The sequence below is a fragment of the Myotis nattereri genome (assembly GCF_964212035.1).
Source record: "Myotis nattereri genome assembly, chromosome: 4".
NCBI lineage: Eukaryota > Metazoa > Chordata > Mammalia > Chiroptera > Vespertilionidae > Myotis > Myotis nattereri.
This window is the reverse complement of record NC_138079.1, coordinates 37,781,153-37,801,257: the sequence shown is the minus strand read 5'-3', so window position 1 is coordinate 37,801,257 and position 20,105 is coordinate 37,781,153. Positions and strand designations below refer to the sequence as shown.

Here is a 20,105-nt window from a genome sequence, read left to right as displayed (position 1 = left end):
TAGCCCCTATAGAAAGGCAGCACATACACTCCTGCTCACACTTCTTCGGGAGCAGCCATTAAATATCAACGTGAGGTCACAAGTTGGCCGCCCGAAGTTTTCTGAGGATGAACTGGTTGGCCTAGCTGGTAAAAATATTTAATATTTAATGTACAGTGGTATGCATAGTGCCTGGCATCTCAAGCGGTTGTAGCTATTTACAAGCATATTTAGTGATGCTTGTCTATGTTTCAATGTCAACAAGACTTTAGATGGTCTATTAGGGAGGGTATTGTGGTTGCTTAGAATGTCTGGGGACAACCATTCATTCTAACAAGGGAATGGTGATTAGATAAGGGAGAGAATTTGTAGTTAGCATTTTGGTCTTTATTTGAACTGGTGAACTTGCGGTAGGTTATACACCTGTGCTATTCCATGGTAGTAGCTACTAGCTGCCTATGGCTATTTAAATTATTGAAAATTAAATAAAATTTAAAATTCAGTTTCTTAGTCACACCAGCTATAGTTTAGGGGTTCACTAGACACCTGTGGCCAGTGACTACTGTATGGGGACAGCTGAGAGTTGAACATTTCCATCATTACAGAAAGTTATATTAAACAAGCACTGGGTTAGGCCATAGATCAGTGGTTCTCAATCTTCCTAATGCCGCGACCCTTTAATACAGTTCCTCATGTTGTGGTGACCCCCAACCATAAAATTATTTTCGTTGCTACTTCATAAATGTAATTTTGCTACTGTTATGAATTGTAATGTAAATATCTGATATGAAGGATGTATTTTCATTGTTACAAATTGAACATAATTAAAGCATAGTGATTAATCACAAAAACAATATGTAATTATATATGTGTTTTCCGATGGTCTTAGGCGACCCCTGTGAAAGGTTCCTTCGACCCCCAAAGGGGTCTCGACTCACAGGTTGAGAACCGCTGCCATAGATGAAAGGAGTCTTGAAATGAGGAAATGGAGGCTATAGGCAAGTAATATAAATAAGTAGGATAGTGCATTATAGACCATTCCAGATTTGAAAATGCTGATAAGGAGCCTGACTTGAAGTCATCAAAACATCTTGAACCATTACAGGATAAGAGAGGAAAAATAGTCTACTTTGTACAAACTCACAGCAAATGTATTGTTCTGTCCAACTTTATAGAAATTCTCTGATTCCAGTGTTAATATATAGACCTTCCAACTACTATACAGAGATGGAAAGAACTTTAAATGGTGTCATTTATAAAGCATCTCAGAAAGATGAACATCCTGCTTTTAAAGGCTTACAGAAAATGGAATGTCTCTCTTTCTTAAGGTGTGGGATAGAGCCCATCTGTGTTCTCTAAACTTTGAAATTCTGGTCCTTGGAGGTATTTTTTTCAGAATTAAATGGAAAAATATTTCCTTTAGTGGATAGTTAAGTGAGAGAATGGTTGTGTTAAAAATTGACTGGCTGAAGGATAAGCAGGTTACCAAATTACCACAAATTTGGTGGCTTAGAACAATGCAGATTTATTATATTACAGTTCTGTAGGTCAAAAGTCTGACACGGGGTCTTGCTGTGCTAAAATCAAAGTGTTGAAATGTTGGGGTCCAGCCCCAGCAGGTCCAGGGGTTCCCAAAGGTGTGGACGGAGTCAGCGAAGAAGGAATGACACGGAGACAACGTTCAGTTGATCAGCATAGCCAGGTTCTTTTTTTTATTGTCCTGTTACATCTGTATTTATACCATTTGATCCTATAAGCACGCCTCTATAATCACATCATAGTATGTTTTTGGTAACCTACAGTTCCTTGTTTCATTTCCATAGTTTCTTATCTGACCTTTGCCAGAAATCCTGTCTCTATCTAGTTCTGTTGATTTTAATTTTGTCTAAGTTAATCTCTGTGTTCCATTATAAGGGCTATTCCAAGATCACTATTCTACTGCTCTACTGATAAGCTACAGGGAAGTGACTGAAGGAGATTATCCTACCCAGTAAAGGTTATGTCCTCCCAGCCCCGCTGCTTGCCTTCCCTGGGACTGCCCTGTGTCGGTGGGTCTCCAGGGGTATAGGCTTTGGTGCTTTCCCTGGTGGGCAGACCCCTGGGGATGTGGGCCCAACAAGTCCCAAATTTATTGCCAGCAGTCTTAGTCCAAGTTCTTCATACGTAGTACACGGTATTTCTGTAACACTAGGGGGTTTCACTGATTTATTCTCTTCCTTAGTCCTGTTAATCCCTAACGGCAGGGGAAAATCCCCACCTGGGGAAACAACCTTTCTCAGGGAGGTGGTTCCGGTTATAACACATAGCGCTAAAAAAGGGGGAGCAAACATATTAAGAACAGTATGCCGTATATGCCAGGTGCCTTGAAACATATGCTGTGCAGATGTTTCTTCCCTGAAGCGACAAGCTACAAGGATGGACCGGCCTCCGGCATTGAAAGTGATGTAGAATCTGCTTCCATCCCTTTTGTATCTTTTAAGAACCATCTGCATTCCTTGGCTGATGGTCCCTTTCTCAAATATCTTCAAAGTGAGTGATGGCAAGTCAAGTCCTTATGTCACTCTTTATATCCTTTACACATCACTCTAAGGACCTGACACCCTCTTCTAGCCATCGTCACAATCAATTTAGGACATTTTCACTACCTCAAAATACAAAACAAAACAAAAGCAAACAGTAAATTACTCCTCAACTTCCCTGAAGTTTTCCTGACCCCTAACCCTCCAATTCTAGGCAATCACTAATCTGCTTTCTGTTTCTATAGATTTGTCTATTATGGACTTTTCCTATAAATGTAATTATATAAAATTTGGTCTTTTGTGACTGGCTTCTTTTTCACTTAGCATTATGTTGTAGAGATACATCCATGGTGTAGGCATGTATCTACTTCATTTCTTTTTTTATTGCCAAATAATATCCCATTATAAGAATATACCACCATTTTATGTACCTATTCATCATATTTGCATTGTTTCCACTTTGGGGCTGTTATGAATAATATTGCTGTGAACATTTTATACAAATTTTTGTGTGGAAACATACTTTCATTTTTCTTGGGTATATACCTAGGAGTGGAATTGCTGGGTCGTATGGTAACTTCATGTTTATGTTTTAAGGAACTGACAAACTTTTCCAAAGTGGCTGCACTACTTTACATTTGTACCTGAATTGTAAAAGGTTCCAGTTTTTCTATATTTATATCAACAACTGTTACTATCTGTCTTTTTTATTATAGTCACTCTAGTGGGTGTGAAGTGGAATTTCAATGTATTTTGCCTTTCCCTAATAGCAATACTAAACATCTTTTCATGTACTTGCTAGCCATTTGCATGTATGTATATATGTTTGTGTGTGTGCATATAATTTAATGGAAACAAATGGTTCCTGGTCCTAAAGTTATAGGAACAAAATTACCAGCATTTCTACCCATAACATTTTTATTGTATAAATTTTCAGCTCTCTGTACCTTTTTTTTGTTTTGTTTTGGTTTTGTTTTTTTTTGTTTGTTTGTTTTCTCTATCTTATACTTGTTAGAGGTTGAGCGTTAGTCGGGAACTGAATTGTTAACTGCAATATTGGTTACAGTATCATGTTACAATCTTTAAATCTAGTAAATTGAACATATTACAAAGATATGTTTAATGAAACAGTCATATAAACTAAACCTGTTGTGAAACCATGAATGTTGAGATAATTGTCTTTTTTCCTCAGGTAAAAGGTGTCTGCTTTCTGCAGCATACGTGGACAGCCAGAAATGGGAAGCAAGAGAAAAAGAAGATTGTCACCTCGGTAGGTACCTGTGTGTCATTCGCAGTCACTCCATGTGTTTATGATAATATATTCATACTAGAGGCCCAGTGCACAGATTTGTGCACCAGTGGGGTCCCTCGGCCTGGCCTCTGGGGCTCAGTGGACCTTCGCGTCGCCACAGCCCAGCCTTACCTACCAGCTCGTTGGGCTCCAGCCCACTGTCCACCTTGATCCTGCACAGCACAAAGTAGTGCGTCAAGTGGCAGGTGGCCAGGGAGGAGCCCGAGCCCGAGCCCGGGCTGGGCACTGTGCCGTTCCTGCTCATCCTGCCCCCGCTGCACACCTGCTGCTGCCACCGCTCGGGCATGTAGGGGGAGTGTCTGTGGGAGAGGCTCAAGCGCTGCAACTGTGCTCGCCACTGGTGAGCTCAGGAGTTTGGTGCCCATCAGTCAGCTGAGTGGCGCTCCCACTGTGGGAGTACACTGATGACCAGGGGGCAACTCCTGCGTTGAGCGCCTGCCCCCTGGTGGTCAGTGCATGTCATAGCAACTGGCCGGTCATTCCGTCGTTTAGGCTTTATATATATAGATGATGTAGTATGAAATGATGCTTTTATGATAACCCAATTCAGAGAAGTACATTTTAGCTCTTAAAAGGAATTAGACTTTTGTTTCACACATGGAAAAGTCATTTTTGTTATCCTATTTCTTTTTTGCCTTGATGAGTGGTCTTCCTAAGTTATGTAAACAATTCTTTTTTTTGTCCATTTTTATTGTATAGTTAGTTAGTTGCTCTGCAGCCTCTGTTTTATGTTATCTGCAAAGAGAAATTTGTTTTATATTCTTTTTTAAAATATATTTTTATTGATTTCAGAGAGCAAGGGAGAGGGAAAGAGAGATAAAAACATCAATAGTGAGAGAGAATTATTGATTGGCTGCCTCCTGCATGCCCCACACTGGGGATCGAGCCTGCAACCCTGGCATATGCCCTTGACCAGAATCAGACGCGGGATCCTTCAGTCCACAGGCCAATACTCTATCCACTGAGGCAAACCTGCTAGTACTCTTTCATCTTTTATTATTGTCATTTCTTAACTTGTGGTCTTCAAATAGCTTTTTGACTCTCCTCTATTTCATTGCCAGATGACAGATTGATTTGAAAGCAGTGTTATAATCTCATATAAACCATTTAAGGAAAATAGTTGGGTAACACTTCTCAGGCAGTAGGCTCCTCATTACAGGCTCCTGTTCCCTATGTTATATTACACTGATAGCAGCCCTTCTTTTATAAAATAACAAAGCCTAAAAAAATCACTGACCCTATGATCATTTTATAGGCATGTACATGCTACATAATATATTTTATATATAACATCATTGTGATAACATCAGATGATTGGTGATAGTTTTATGGTGAATGATGTAATTTTTGGATCAGTTCTAGTGCTGATCTAATATTTTCCCCAAGATTTCTTTCTCTGCTTTTTTTTTTTTTTTTTTGGCTTATGTTAAATAAGAAGAAAGTCTCTCTGTGTTTATGGGTTCTTCCCATAATTTGAGCAGGCAGGATTGTTTTATAGCTATCTATAACGTCTACCTTGGAGAGCAGAGTTGGTTTGTGAGACCTGGCATTGGATGTATGGGCAGGAGCCAGCCAAAACAGAGCTGTGGAGAATCTGAAGATTAGTAACTACATGTTTGCACTGAAATGTAGAATCACTGTGAACAACAGACAGAAATGCAGATGGATACAGATGTGGTGTGCTAGCAAAGTCAAATACCATTATCGTAGGTGCTGACAGCTTTATTCACAAAATGGTGAACAATTCTTGGTAAAGTTCTGAATGAATCAAAGTGCTATCTTTCCTCAGTTTACCTAGTAGTTGCATTTATGGAAAATTCAGCTTATTTTCAAATTATGCCCCCCAAAGTGCTTTGTTTTTATATGTAAAATGGAGTTTTGTTAATTATAGACAGGTATTTTTAATAGTGTGGATGTCTGCCATGTCATACATGATATGTGGACCAAATATTTTTAACTTTTTATATGGAAATAATTAGAAATTTCCAAAAAATTCATAAGAATAATACAAAGAGCATCTGACCCTTAGCCCAGATTTACATATTTTCACCATTTTGACCCATTTGTTTTTGCTTTCTTATACTCTGTATGCACTTTTTTTTTTTTTTACTTTTTGAAGAGTTTTTTGCGTTTATTATAGCTCTTTATGCCGAATGCTTTAGTGTATATGACCTGACATTTTTAAAGAAGCCAGTCCCTTTTTTTAATAGGATATTCTTCTTTTTGGGTTTGTCTGAGGTTTCCTTATGATTAGATTCAAGATATGCTTTCTCAGTCAGAATATTGTCAGTGTTATTTTGTCCTTCTCAGGGCACATCTAGAGATACCTGTTGTCGATCTGCCTTCACTGGCAATGTTAATTTTGATCACCTAGTCAAGTGTGTCTGATTTCCCCACTGGAGAGTTACTATTTTTCTCCATTATGACTAATAGGCAATCTGTGGAGAGATATTTTAATATGCAAATATCATGTTGAGCAAAAGTTTTCCCCCAGATTTAGAATCTATTGGGGCATCTTGCCTGAATCAGTCTTTACAACAATTGAAAAATGATGGTTTTCCAACTCCAATAATACTTCCACATTTACTAGTTCGTACTCAGTATTCTACTGTGAGCATGAGCCCTTCTTACTTTCCCATTTCTTCCTTTGAATTATATTTATCTGTTCATTATCAATATGGTCTTCTGGATTATGGATTTCTCTTGTTTTTCTTTTTAATGATTCATTACCATTCTGTCTTAGATTTGGCTAGTAGGAGCCCTTTCAAGCTGACTCTCAATGTTCTAAGCTCATCTTGTACCTTTCCTGCTCTGGCTCGGGAATCAACTCTTTCTCCAAGGAGTCCTGGTTTCTTTTAAAGGGAATGGTATTAGAAGCCAAGATCTGCATACTAGATGTCCTCTTGTCATTGTGGAATTTTTGCTTCTTGGCCCATTCAGTGGAAAATATGTATACATCCTTTATAATAAAAGCCAGATATGCTGAGTGTCCAGTCATCTGTTCAACCAATCAAAGCATAATATGCTAATGATATGCTAAGGCCGCTCAACCGCTCATTATGACATGCACTGACCACCAGGGGGCAGATGCTCTGATCATAGGTTAGCTTGCTGCTGGGGTCTGGCTGATTGGGACTGAGCCAGATGGACCAGACACACCCTGGAGCCCTCCCACGGTCACTCCCCAGCTGGCCAACTTCCTGCATCCCTCCCCGTGTGCCTCCCCAGCCCCAATCGTGCACCAGTGGGGTCCCTCGGCCTGGCCTGCACCCTCTCACAATCTGGGACCCCTCAGGGGATGTTGGAGAGCCGGTTTCGGCCCCATCCCGCTCAGCGTGCAGGAGCTGCGCCCTGGTGGTCAGTGTGCTCCTATAGGGGGAGCACCGTTCAGCCAGAAGCTGGGCTCATGGCTGGTGAGCGCAGTGGCAGTGGCTGGAGCCTCTCCTGCCTCTGTGGCAGTCGGACATCCACCAAGGACTCCTAGACTATGAGAGGGTCCAGGCCCGGCTGAGGGACGCCCCTCACCCCCCCGACCGCATAAATATCATGCACCATTCATACTAATACTTCCAATTCTAGTATATTCCCACAGGGTTCTTCCTTGCCTTCCTCTAGTCCAGCGGTTCTCAACCTGTGGGTCGCGACCCCTTTGGCGGTCGAACTACCCTTTCACAGGGGTCGCCTAAGACCATCCTGCATATCAGATATTTACTTTACTATTCATAACAGTAGCAACGTTACAGTTATGAAGTAGCAATGAAAATAATTTTATGGTTGGGTCACAACATGAGGAACTGTATTTAAAGGGCCAGAAGGTTGAGAACCACTGCGAGTCTAGTCCATATTTGTATCTCCTTCCCATACTGAAAACTCTGGCTCCCAAAAAGGATGATGTTTTGATGTATTGGACAGTCTCAGCATTGTAGGTTACCTAATTTTCTGTTATTCTGCCCATTAAGTGCCAGTAATGCCTGGCTGTCATTCTGACAGAACCCCCCCCCCCCCAATATATTCTAAAATGTCCTCTAGGGCTAATAATACTCCTTTTGGAAACCACTATTTTAGTGATGAAACTTGACATGGACTCAATTATATTGCAAAGCTTGTTCTGATGTACTGTATGTGAATTAAAAGAAAAGGGCTATGGAAGTAAAGAGAAGAGAATGAAGAATTTCAGGAAAGCTATTACTAACACTTTCTTAGGTATGAAGGGAGGTTAGTAAATGAGTCTACTATATTTGGCACCTAGGTATGGGGTATAGTCAGCTGTCTGTTAATCTGAGACAAATCTAGGGGAACGTTTTCATGGATTCCTGAATAAGTAAAAACTGTGTTCATTTTTTGCCAAAAAATGAACACAGTAATCTGCAACAAATAAGTATATGGGGGTAATTGTCTCCTTGTCTGTTAAGATAGTGTACTTGGGAACGCAGTACCAGCTACCATTTACTGAATACCACCTAGCCTAGAATACCCTTTGTACATCCTGAATCCTACCCAGTCAGAATAGAATTTCCCTCACCCTATCTTCTTACAGCACCTGGTTATGCAGTGTGATGTGGTGAAGAGCCTGCGTTTGGCAGACAGACATCTAGGTGTGACCCCCAGATCTTCCAGCTTTCCAAAACTGTCACTTCACCTCGGTTCCTGTACTTGTAAATTAGGGAGGATGGTAATGGCTGCCCCAGCTAAGACCCTGACATGCAGCAGGTGCTCCAGAAATATGTGGAATGAACAGGTCCCTAGGCCCCTTGATTTTACCTCTGTGTAAAAGGTGGGAGATTCTGAAACTCAAATGGCCTGGAAGGAAAAGAGGCATTTGAGACAGTATGTTTTTCTTTACTGTTTAATAGAATGTGATTAAAACGAGCTTTCGCGTCTATGTGCTATTACTACATGCTTTGTATTTGAGTGTTTGGGTTAGTACTTGGCCCTGAGAAGTGAGGGCGCGCTGTGGTCGGGCAGGGCGGGTGACTGATGATTGCGGCGGCCTGGGAAGATCGGGCGGTAGGTGGCAGTGCGGGCTCTTCGGAGATGCCGCGCAGCCTGTGCAGCTTTTCTGCAGCCCGCAGCCCCTCCGGAAGCCTCCGTGCGCGTGTGGGAGGCCTGCCCTCCAGCATGTGGAGTGCTGTGATTGGGCGCGGGGATATGGTGCGGACTCGCTGATTGGGGGAGCGAGGAGGACCGCATACTCCGCGAGTCCCCATTGGAGGTCGTGGGGAGGAGTGGAGTGGGGGAGAGGGAAGAGGTGTGGGTCTGCGTCTGCGATCTGTGTTAAAAGGTTTCGTCTTCCTGCCGAATGCTGTGCAGGAGACGTTCTGGGTTCCCTCGGAAAGGCATGCAGCTATGGTGCCTCTGCCTTCGGTCCCGTTCGTGGTTTTCTGTTAGCCCGGAGGGAGAGCTGTGGAGATCTGCGCAGCCCAGTACGAGGGTTGTTGATTACCGTGGGGGTGTTGATTCGCACCAGTTCTGTTTAGTGTAGTGTATCTGTCCTGCAGTATAGGGGGCAAGCAGGCCATGATGCAGTGCAGGCCCTCAGATAAAAATCTGAAGACAATCTCTGTTCACTGCCAGCTGTGTGCCGGGTTCTGTGCAAGGCATTTCATAGGCATCCTCCCATTTAATGCTCACAGCCACCTAAGGCAGCTGCTGTTACTCCCCTTCAGAGATGAAGAAACAGGCCATATTACTGCATTGCTTAGAGCCATACAATATTCTCTTGCCTTTCCGCTCTTAGTGATTGCTGTAGTGCCTGCAGTTGTACCATCGAGTCTTCCTTTGTATTGAAGCACTGGATTTCTTGTCAAGCAAACTGAATTGGATTCCTGAGCCCTACTAACTTTAATATTTTATTTCTGATTTTCCAGTTTATAAGTAATCATAAAGTAAGGCACCTTTTTTATGTTTTTTTATGAATTAATTTGTTTTAGGAACTCCCTTTCCAAATCCGAAGTGAATTATACCACTGACACACTTGCATTCAGTTCAAAACCGAGCACTGTGGTAATCTCTTACTGACATTTCTTCCATTAGCTGAGCTTTAGTTCTGCTATTTCATTTCAGCTGTGGAGACCTTTGGCTTATTGCAGTAATTTTTCAAATCCTGCTCTTGAAGCCTGATGGAGATTTTGTGAAGCCTGCTTTCTTAACTTTGTCAGTTCCATATTTGCATCTCTGTGACATCTATTCATTTACCAAGTTCTGTATTTACCATCTGCTGGCTGGGCTGTTCTAGAGGTGGCCTGATTTGTGTGCATCCTCCTCTTTCAGTCTCATTTGCACACACACACACACACACACACACACCCCAAACGTTATTGTCTAATATTAAAGTTTTATCCTTTAAAACACACGCAAGACATTATTATTTTGCATAGTCAGTTTTCCCTCAGATTGAAACAGTTTTATTTACTTACCATTCTAGCATCTCAAGTCTTCTTTAGAGGATCATTTTCTATCTTCTAAAAAAATACAACTTCTAAGAAGTTCCTTTTGTCAGTGTTTGCTGCTAATGAATTATCTCAGTTTTTGTTTGTCTAAAAACATCTTATTTTTCTCTTAATTTTAAAAGATAAAATTACTAGATTTGTGAGTCTCTGTTGAGAGTATTTACACCTAGCATATTATTCTGCCTTTCTACTAAGAAAATACACTTTGGTGTAGTTTTTCCTTTGTAAATAACTTATCTTTTTCTTCTGGCTACTTTTAAAATCCCCTTATTCTTCAGTTTTCCTATAATGTATTATGGTGTGGGTGGAATTTTACTTAATTGATTTGAAATTTCATGTTTCTTGGATCTGAAAACAGTTCTTTTATCAGTTCTAAAATTTATTTAGCTATTATCTGGTCATGTATTACCTCTCCCCATTCTCTTTATTGAACTTCTTTTAGAAATTCAATTAAATGTAGTTTAGGCCTTGTTTTATTTCCTATTTCTCTTTTATACTTTTCATCTTTACCTGTCTTTGTGCATTCTGTGTAATTTCTTTTAGATCTTCCAGTTCACTAATTCTGACCTGACCTATGTCTAACCTGCTCTCATTTACTCATCATATTGCAGGGTTTTTACACCTTTGTTGAGGTATTCTTTACACAAATAAACTGCACATACTTAAAGTGTACAAGTTGTTAAGTTTTGGCATATGTACATTTGTATATGTTGATGAACTCATCACCACAATCTAAATAATGAGCATTGTGTTCCCCTACCAACCACCACCAAGTTTTCTCTATACCTTTGCAATCCTTCTTTCCTGCCTCTTCTGCCCACCTTCCTAAATTCCCAGGTAACCGCTGATATGCTTTCTGTCATTACAGATTAGTTTGCATTTTCTAGAATTTTATGCAATAAAACCAACTCTTTAGACCACTTTAAACAAAGTTCTCAGGTTGGTATATCTTGTATAACATAAGTGTGCAAATTAGGGCCTCAAAGGTGTGAGGGCAGACTAGTTTAGGCCTCTGACAATTACATCTACCTTCTTGAAAGCTCAGTCATATATATTTTAATAACAGCTTTATTGAGATGTGTTCACATACCATAAAGAAAAACCCTTTAACATGTACAGTATTGTACAACCAAGCTCAGTCATGTTTGAAAATTTTTCAAAATATTTTGCTTTTATAGTAGGAGGAATATTTTAAGGTATATTTAGTCCACCTTATTCCAGAAACAAGATTTAGTTTAATATATTCTTCAAGCTTAGGAGGAGCAATCAAGACTTATTTTATATCCCCCCCCCCCCATGGTAATTTTCAAATATAACCCACTTTAGTCCCAAGAAGCTGCATCACAATCTCCTGGGGCTTTGTTTAAAAAATTGAATTCCTCTGATGTCACCTCAAACCTACAGAATTAGAATTACCCTCTAGGTGTGAGGTTAGGAATCTGAAGTTTTAAAGCCCCTCAGATGATTCATGTCCTCAACCGGGTTTATGAACCAGTACAAGCCTATATTTGGAGTAGTGTAGGGTCCTCGATGTGTATGTACTCAGATCATCAAGGGTATTGTTTTCTTCAAACAAGAAGGCTATTTTAATACGAGTTTACATGTCATTTTCTGGGCATACTTTCACATTATCTGTACAGTTTTGTTAAATAAAGTATTTTTCAGATCCATTTTCCATATAGTCTTTGTTATGTATTTCCTGAGACCCTGAGTGACAGGCAAGAAAGCATCTTTTTTTAGCACATCCCTTTGAACAAAATCTGAGCATCTGCTGGCCCCTCAGTGACACGTGAAGTGTGATTTTGGCTATTGAAGCCCATAGTCCAGGAACCTGTGGTGCTGGCCCTCTGCAGGCCTCAGCTGCCCAGCTTTCCTGGCCATCCCTGCTCTATGCAGTTTTCTGCCTCATTCATCACGCCAGCACTATCATAGGAGGTGATTGGTCACACATTATATTTAGCAGCAAACCTCTCTCTGACTTGCAGTATGCAAATGTTATTCATCAGATGCTGGGCCAGCAGCTGTTGCCCTTTTGGAGGCCCCAGCCCTGATTTCACTTGGCCGAAGATGTCTGGATGTGAAGGATTAGGATAGAATCTTGAGTTACCACACTACAGAAGCCAACCTAATCCAATGTTCAGTTCTACATTGTGCGCTCTGTGAAACCCACGAGGAAATGGAGGCCATTGTAATTAGGCCAGGAGACCCTGACCCTGCTTTTTTAAAGTTTAAATTTGAGGTAATTGGTTTTAATGCCTGTCATCTCAACACAAGGGCCTCTATTATGAAGAGATTATAAAGATTTGGTATCATGGGTGTTGTTTAATATCACTCTGTGAGCAGGTAGATTTAACAATGTTAGTTTGCCTTAGTGTGAAGAGGTTTTAGGGATATCCTTATGTATGTGTGTAGGGGGCTCTCTATACCATTCTTGAGTCACCTGGTGTCAATCCTTTCAAGACAGTTGTGAGAAAAGCTAATTACTTTTACATCATATTAGGTTTAGGGGATTTGCAAAGTTGCTTTCCCCAGCAGCTACTGAATCATTGAGACCATTACCTCCAGGAAAGAACCAAAAATTGGTTAAATGCACTGCATTAGGTCTTAAACAAATACTTGTCAGTTGTTTACCTCTGTCTCCTTATTACTTGATACTGATTTCTTCCACTAGGGAGAAAAATAAAAATAAAAAATACCCTTGGGAACCCAGTTATTTTTTCTCCTTTCCTCTCTCCTCTCCATTCTTTTCTCCCTCCTTCCCTCTGTCACCCCCTTCCTTTTACCCATTTCTTTAGGTATTTATTGAGTACCTTTTAAGGAAATGTTCTAGAGACTGAGAATTTGTCATGAGTTAAAGCCTTGCCTTCATGGATTTTACTTATAAATGTAAAAAAGGGGAAAAATAAATAGATAGAAACACAGACCAGCTATGTAGGCATTTGCAAGTCATAGGAAATATTTTGGATTTTATTCTAAGTGTGATAGAATGCTGTTGGTTGAGGGAAGAGAATGACAGGATGTGATTTATCTTTTAAAAGGCTGTGTAGAGATTAAATTGTAAGTGTGGGGGTTAAGGTGAGTAGTCGGGAGATGAGAGATATTGGTGGCTTAGCAGTGGTAGTGGTAAGAAATATATATATTTACTAGAGGCCCGGTGCACAAAAATTTGTGCACTCGGGGGGGTGGGGAAGGGGGGGTCCCTCAGCCTGGCCTGTGCCCTCTCGCAGCCTGGGACCCCTCGGGAGATAATGACCTGCTGGCTTAGGCCTGCTTCCGGGTGGCAGAGGGCAGGCCCAATCCCTAGGTGCAGCCCCTGGTCGGGCTCAGAGCAGGGCCAATTGGGGAGTTGGGGCGCCGCCCCCTGTCATGCACAGAGCAGGGCGGATTGGGAGGTTGCGATGCCACCCTCAGTCACGCTCAGGGTAGGGCCAATTGGGGGGTTGGGGCACCGACCCCTGTCACACTCAAGGCAGGGTTGATGGGGAGGTTGCGGCGCCACCCCGTCACGCACAGAGCAGGTCCCATCAGGGGGTTGGGGAGCTCCCCCCTGTCACGCACAGAGCGGGCCCATCAGGGGTTTGAGGAGCTCCCCCCTGTCACACACAGAGCAGGGCGGATCAGGGGGTTGGGGTGCCGCCCTCTATCACCCACAGAGCAGGGCCGATCAGGGGGTTGAGGCGCCACCACTGTCACACTCAGGGCAGGGCCGATGGGGCGGTTATGGCTCTACCCCGTCACACACAGAGCAGGGCCCATGGGGGGGGGGGCGGGGGTTGGAGCGCCGCCCTCTATCACCCACAGAGAGGGCCGATCAGAGGGTTGGGGTGCCGCCACTCTCACACTCAGGGCAGGGCCGATGGGGCGGTTATGGCTCTACCCCAGGGGTGGGCAATCTTTTTGACTCGAGGGCCACAATGGGTTCTTAAACTGGACCGGAGGGCCGGAACAAAAGCATGGATGGAGTGTTTGTATGAACTAATATAAATTCAAAGTAAACATCATTACATAAAAGGGTATGGTCTTTTTTTTTTTTTAGTTTTATTCATTTCAAACGGGCCGGATCCGGCCCGCGGGCTGTAGTTTGCCCACAGCTGGTCTACCCCATCACACACAGAGCAGGGCCCGTGGGGGGGGGGGGGGGGGCACTGCACCCTGTCACACACAGAGCAGGGCCGATCAGGGGGTTGGGGCGCCGCACTCTGTCACACACAGAGCCGCAGGGCGATCAGGGGGCTGGGGAGCTCCCCTGTATCAGGCACAGAGCAGGGCTGATCAGGAGGTTGGGGCGCCTTCCCCTGTCACAAACAGAGCAGGGCGGATAGGGAGATTGTGGCCCCGCCCCCTGTCACACACAGAGCCGCAGGGCGATCAGGGGGTTTGGGCGCTGCCCCGTCACGCTGATCCTGGTGCTGGGAGGCATATTACCCTTTTACTATATAGGATAGAGGCCTGGTGCATGGGTGGGGCTGGCTGGTTTGCCCTGAAGTGTGTCCTGGATCAGGGTGGGGGTCCCCACTGGGGTGCCTGGCCAGACTGGGTGAGGGGCTGAGGGCTGTTTTCAGGCTGGCGAGTGACTGAAGCTCCCAACCTGTCCTTTTTTTCTTTTCTTTTTTAATTCTGGGCCAGCTTTAGCTCTGGCTCCAGCTCTGAGGCCTCTGCTGCTGAAAGCAGGTATCTGGTTTGTTTGGGTTCTATAATCGAAACAATGTTTAACTCCAGCTCTGAGATCCCAGCTCACTGAAAGCAGGTTTTTGGGGTTTTGTTTAGCTTCTATATTTGTTACAATGTTTCAAACTGCAGGCTCAGAGGCCGGCAAGGCAGGCGGGGAACGTTGGTTTCCTCCGTCACTGAAGCAAGCAAGCCTCATGTTAGTTTCAAGCTGCCTGGCTGCCGGCCGCCATCTTGGCTGGCAGTTAATTTGCATATCGCCCTGATTAGCCAATGGGAAGGGTAGCGGTTGTACGCTAATTACCATGTTTCTCTTTTATTAGATAGGATATTTCAAAAATCTAGAGCCTATAAGAGTTGCTGACAGTTGGTTAAAACAGTGAGGTCAAGAATGACACCTGGATTTTTGGCCTGAGAAAGCCAGTGAATGTAGTGGTCATTTACTGAGATGGGAAAGACTTGGGGGAAAAGCAGGTTTGGAGTGGAAGGCTGCAGAATAAAGAGGACATGTAATGTTTAGATACCTATTAGACACTCAAATGGAGATGTCACCTTTGAAGTTGGAAATACAAGTCTGGAGTTACAGACAGGAATCAGGTAAACATACAAGTGTGGAGTCAGTAATCTGTAGATGATGATTAGGGCTGTCAGAGAGTGTGTGGTGAAGAGAAGAGTCTACTGTTTAGACATTTAGGAGTCAAGAAGAGGCAGAGAACCTGCAAAGGAACCCAAGAGAGAGAGAAAAGAGTATTTTCATGAAGGTCAACTATATTGTGCTCATGAGCAGTCAGGTAAGAAGATGAGAATGAAGAATTAACCACTGGGTTTAACTATGTGGAGGTTGTCATTGGTGTTAGTGGAATGATGGAAACCAAAATCTGATTTGAGAGAGATCAAGTGAGAGTAGAATTAAGGAAGTAGTCACAGTTGTACTAGGTGTGACTCTTCGGTTGTCTTGCTGCTGAGAGGAGCAGAGCAAACAAGTAGCAGGAAGGAGAGATGAGGGAGATGTGTGGATTTTTTTGTTTGGTTGGTTGTTTAATAAAGTTTGGCCTTTGTAAAAAAAAAGGGGGGGGGAGGGGGGATGCAGAGTAAATGGGCACAGATGCTGATAGCCTGGTGACTTGATGGTAGGAGGATGAGGTTCTCTTTTGATTGCTTCTGTTTTATACTCACAAAAATAAGACCCATACTATACATATGAGAAGACATGAAATAATGAATTTGGAGATTTATGTCGCCTAGGATTTCAGATATTTTAGACTCTGAAATAACAGTGTAATCTCAGGAATACCAAGTAGCCCTGTGGATGTTCTGCTAAAAGAAACCGGAACAGGAGTAATTCAGGCTGAAAATCATTAAGGATAGCCGGGGTACCTTCTCTGATTTGTTCAGGGAATGTATAAAAGTTATTTGATAAATTCCAATTTAAAAAATTTTAATAGCTAATATATTTACCTGGTTCAAAATGCAAAAGGAATAAATGTAAACAGTGAAGAGTCTTCTTCCCTTGGCCTCTTACCATCTAATTCCTTTCCCTGGAGTTTGTCAATAATAATACTTTCTTGTGCCTCCTTTCAGAGCAACTTTATTGATGCATTTTTAAAAAACTAAATATATGCCATCATTTTAAAAATAACTCTGCTGCAATTACATAAATCATTTTTATTTATTTATTTTTTTCTTTTGTGGGGGGGGAGAGCGTGTCCTTTGTGTCTACATAAATCATTTTTAAATATTTCTAATATTTGTTATCCTCTTTAATTTCTAAAAATAGCAAGAAAGTGCATCTGTTTTAATCTTGGTTTCATAACGATGGCAGCTATGAAGCAGGAGTTGTATCTGTTAGGTTTTCCATAAGAAATATGTATATTTAACAGGTTCTTTTTTCTTCTTTGTCTTCACAGCTGATCTGGCATCTTTAATGGATAAAACATACGAGAAAAAGTTGCCTGTTAGTTCTTTAACAATATCACGGGTAAGAAAACTTAAATATATATATTTTCAAAGAAAAAAGTAGAAGAAATCAAGAAAGGCTTTTTATATGGATGAGGCTGTGTAAATAAAGAAGATCTTTCATAGGAAATATTTTTCCAGAGTATGGTATGTTTTTGTGGTTACTAATAGATATTTTATGGTGAAGTAGCAAATTTCTTTGACTGAAATAAAAGCTAATAAATGTATCAGGCTCTGATGTTAGTGGTCATTGTTATGTATCTGATTTATTTTATTTTTCCAGGATATGGTATTCTGTTGTATAATATCATGATTTTTTTTTTTAGTTGATACACCCATCAGAGGAATAGTATTTACTTGTTAGTATTGGAAGTATTTTTGGTAGCTGAGAAAGTCTGTAAAAGAATGTATATTAATGTCCATGTTAAACTGCTGCAGGCAGTGGAGGAGAGAATAATATTAGGCTAGGAACCAGGAATAGTAATTGATAGTAACCATTACTGAACACTTTCTATGCCATCTATTGTACTAGTTTCTTCACATATATTATCTTATATATTAATTCTTACAGTGGCCATAAGAAAGAAGCATTATTATCTCTATTTTACATGCAAGACTCAAGTTGATAAATTTCTCAAGTTCACACAGGTCATAAGTGGAAAAATTGGGCTTCAAACCCAGTTCTCTGTGACACCAAAGTTCTTTTCCTTCAAATAATAACTGATTTTGTCTTTATCGTGAATTAACTTTGTGACATTGGGCAATTGGGCCCCTCTCATTTTCCTCATTTCCAATCTGAGGACAATAGTATTTTCCTTGCAGGGCTGATGTGATGCAAAATGAGCTTTTAGTTGTGAAAGCTCTTTGTAGAAATTAATAGCACCATAAAATTCAAGGTTACTGTTAAATCTAGAAGAGGAAAAAGAAAGAAACTATCATTATTTTTAGTCTGGGTTCTTTCTTTTTGTCTCTTGATATTCTCCTTTTAGTAGGGGAAGAGCTTAACTAGGTCGTAACAAATTTTATAGACTCATAATGTTCAGATTGAAGGGTAATAGAGAGGTCATTGGTTCATGAAGGATAAAATCTCTGTTGCCATAATACCTGGTATTTGTTTAGGCAGCACTGCAGAATTTTAAAAACTTCCACATACATTTTCTTATTGGATCTGCAGACCATTGGAAGCAGGTGCCTTCATTCTATTTATGCAGATGGAGCACCTGAGTTCCAGAGGGGCTGTGCCATCTGTTTATGCCATACAGCAAGCAGTCAGGAGAGCTAGCTCTCAACTGCAGTCCTGTGTTTGCACCAGTTTATCCGCCCCTTAATGAGATTCCTAAATCAAATCCATAAGTCAGAGGCATTTTGAGAAACTCTCCCCCTTCTTATTCTCCTCTCCCTCATTCTGAGGTTTTAATTGTATTCACAACATGTCTTCTACTCCATCTCTTTTGCCTTTGAGTCTCTACTTTAGGGTAGAATCTATCCTTGGAATAGCTCTTTCTGTTTCCTTATTTAGTTTAGAATTAAGGAGCATACTCATAGATTTTTATGGTTCAAAAGGAGACTTTGTTGGTTGGCTGTTCCATAGCAGAACTTAAGTCAGAGTAAGAAAAATGGTTCCAAGATTGAGTTCTCTAAATTTAGATTTTCATCTCTTGAGCATATTTTTTTAGCCATTAGAGTCTTTAACCTTTCAGATATGTGTTCCCATGTATTTGGTGCTCAGAACATAGAAAATATTAGAGTTTAAAGATAAAGGGGAATATCAATGACTAATTATAAAATAGTATAGTATAGTATAGTATAGTATAGTATAGTATAGTATAGTATAGTATAAAGAGGAGTGCTCTCTTGTTCTGAGCAAGGTTCATGTTTGATTTCCAGTTTTTCTGATCAAGGTAGTTCTATACAAAGAAAAAGAGAAGACATGATGTATTTTTTTATTGCATTAGCACAGAGGGGTTTCAATAAAATGAATGTTTTATCTTTTTTAAGGTCAGTGTGTGAATTAAGCCCAATATATGACATAGTTTGTATTCATTCAAAGGTTTCTATTTTTGTCTTAGTTTGTGGACAACATTTCATCTCGAGAAGAGATAGATCATGCAGAATATTACCTTTACAAGTAAGTTTTCCATTTCATTGGCTATATACTTTCCTATTTCACACCTTTTTTTGACACAAAAGGTGGTATGTATTATATACACTGTTCAACACCTTGCTGTTTCTATTTCTGTTTTGGAGATCTTTTCCTATCAGTATATAGAGAGCTTTTTCATTTTTTATATCTGTATGATATTCCATACTATGATTATTTCATTTAAACCACTTCCCTATTGATGGATCTTTAGATTGAGCACTCTCTCTCTTTTTATATTATATATAATGTAAAAATAACCTTATACATACGTAATTTTGCACATAATTCTCATAAGTGTTTACATTTGTAATTTCAATAGCTGTTTCCAAATTGTTTCCTTTGGAGGTTTTATCAGTTTACATTCTCACCAGCAGTGTATGAGAGAGGCTTGTTTTACAACTTGGCCAATAGGAGTATTTTCACACTTTGGGATTTTTTTTCTTAATCTGAGAGATGAAAAATTATATATTTATCTCTTCTCTTTTTTTATTCACTGCAAAATATACTCTATGCACTATTTGGCCTCTACTATTAATTAATACCATATTTTAAAAAATTTTTCTACATCACCACAGTTAACTTCATTCTTTTTCTTAGTGGTAAGCAACTGCACTGTGAGCTGTATACAGATATACTCACGCATGTGTACAAAGAAGCTTGTTCAGTGCAGCACCATCTACGGCAGCAGAAGACCGCAGTGACCTAAATAATTGGCCAAATAAATTATGACTTATCCTTATAGTTGATGTTCCACCTATCAAACATCAGTCAGAATGGTACCTTACAACTAACTTTTTATACTTTTTTCTTGTTGTGGTTTCAAAAATCTGATTTATGATTTGTTCCAATTCCTGGGTTTCAAAAATAGCCTCAGATTGAAATTTAAAGTGTTTCCAGTAAGTATTACATTAGAATTCCCATTTGATCTTACTTTGTTTTGATTAAGAAAGTTTCAGTTATTTTTATCTGGGTGCATTTTTAAAAGCTTTCATGAACATGTATTCAATTTTCTTTTACTTGCTTTTAAAAATAGTAATGAGGCTTCTTTTTTTTCTTTCTGAATTGGGTGAATTCTACCA

General features: G+C 40.7%; 1 protein-coding gene across 2 annotated transcripts in view; it reads left to right on the top strand.

Moving 5' to 3' along the window:
* MRPS27 (mitochondrial ribosomal protein S27) overlaps positions 1-20,105 on the top strand; it is an 82,276-nt gene that overhangs the window by 1,273 nt on the left and 60,898 nt on the right. The window contains exons 2-5 of one of the 2 annotated variants that reach the window (XM_081089721.1): positions 4-128; positions 3,691-3,768; positions 16,835-16,905; positions 18,953-19,011. In XM_081089721.1, coding sequence (XP_080945847.1) covers positions 16,852-16,905; positions 18,953-19,011 — 113 coding nt within the window. In that variant the 5' untranslated portion in view covers positions 4-128; positions 3,691-3,768; positions 16,835-16,851. The remainder of the gene's footprint in view (positions 1-3; positions 129-3,690; positions 3,769-16,834; positions 16,906-18,952; positions 19,012-20,105) is intronic. The other variant, XM_081089720.1, reaches the window with a different exon arrangement.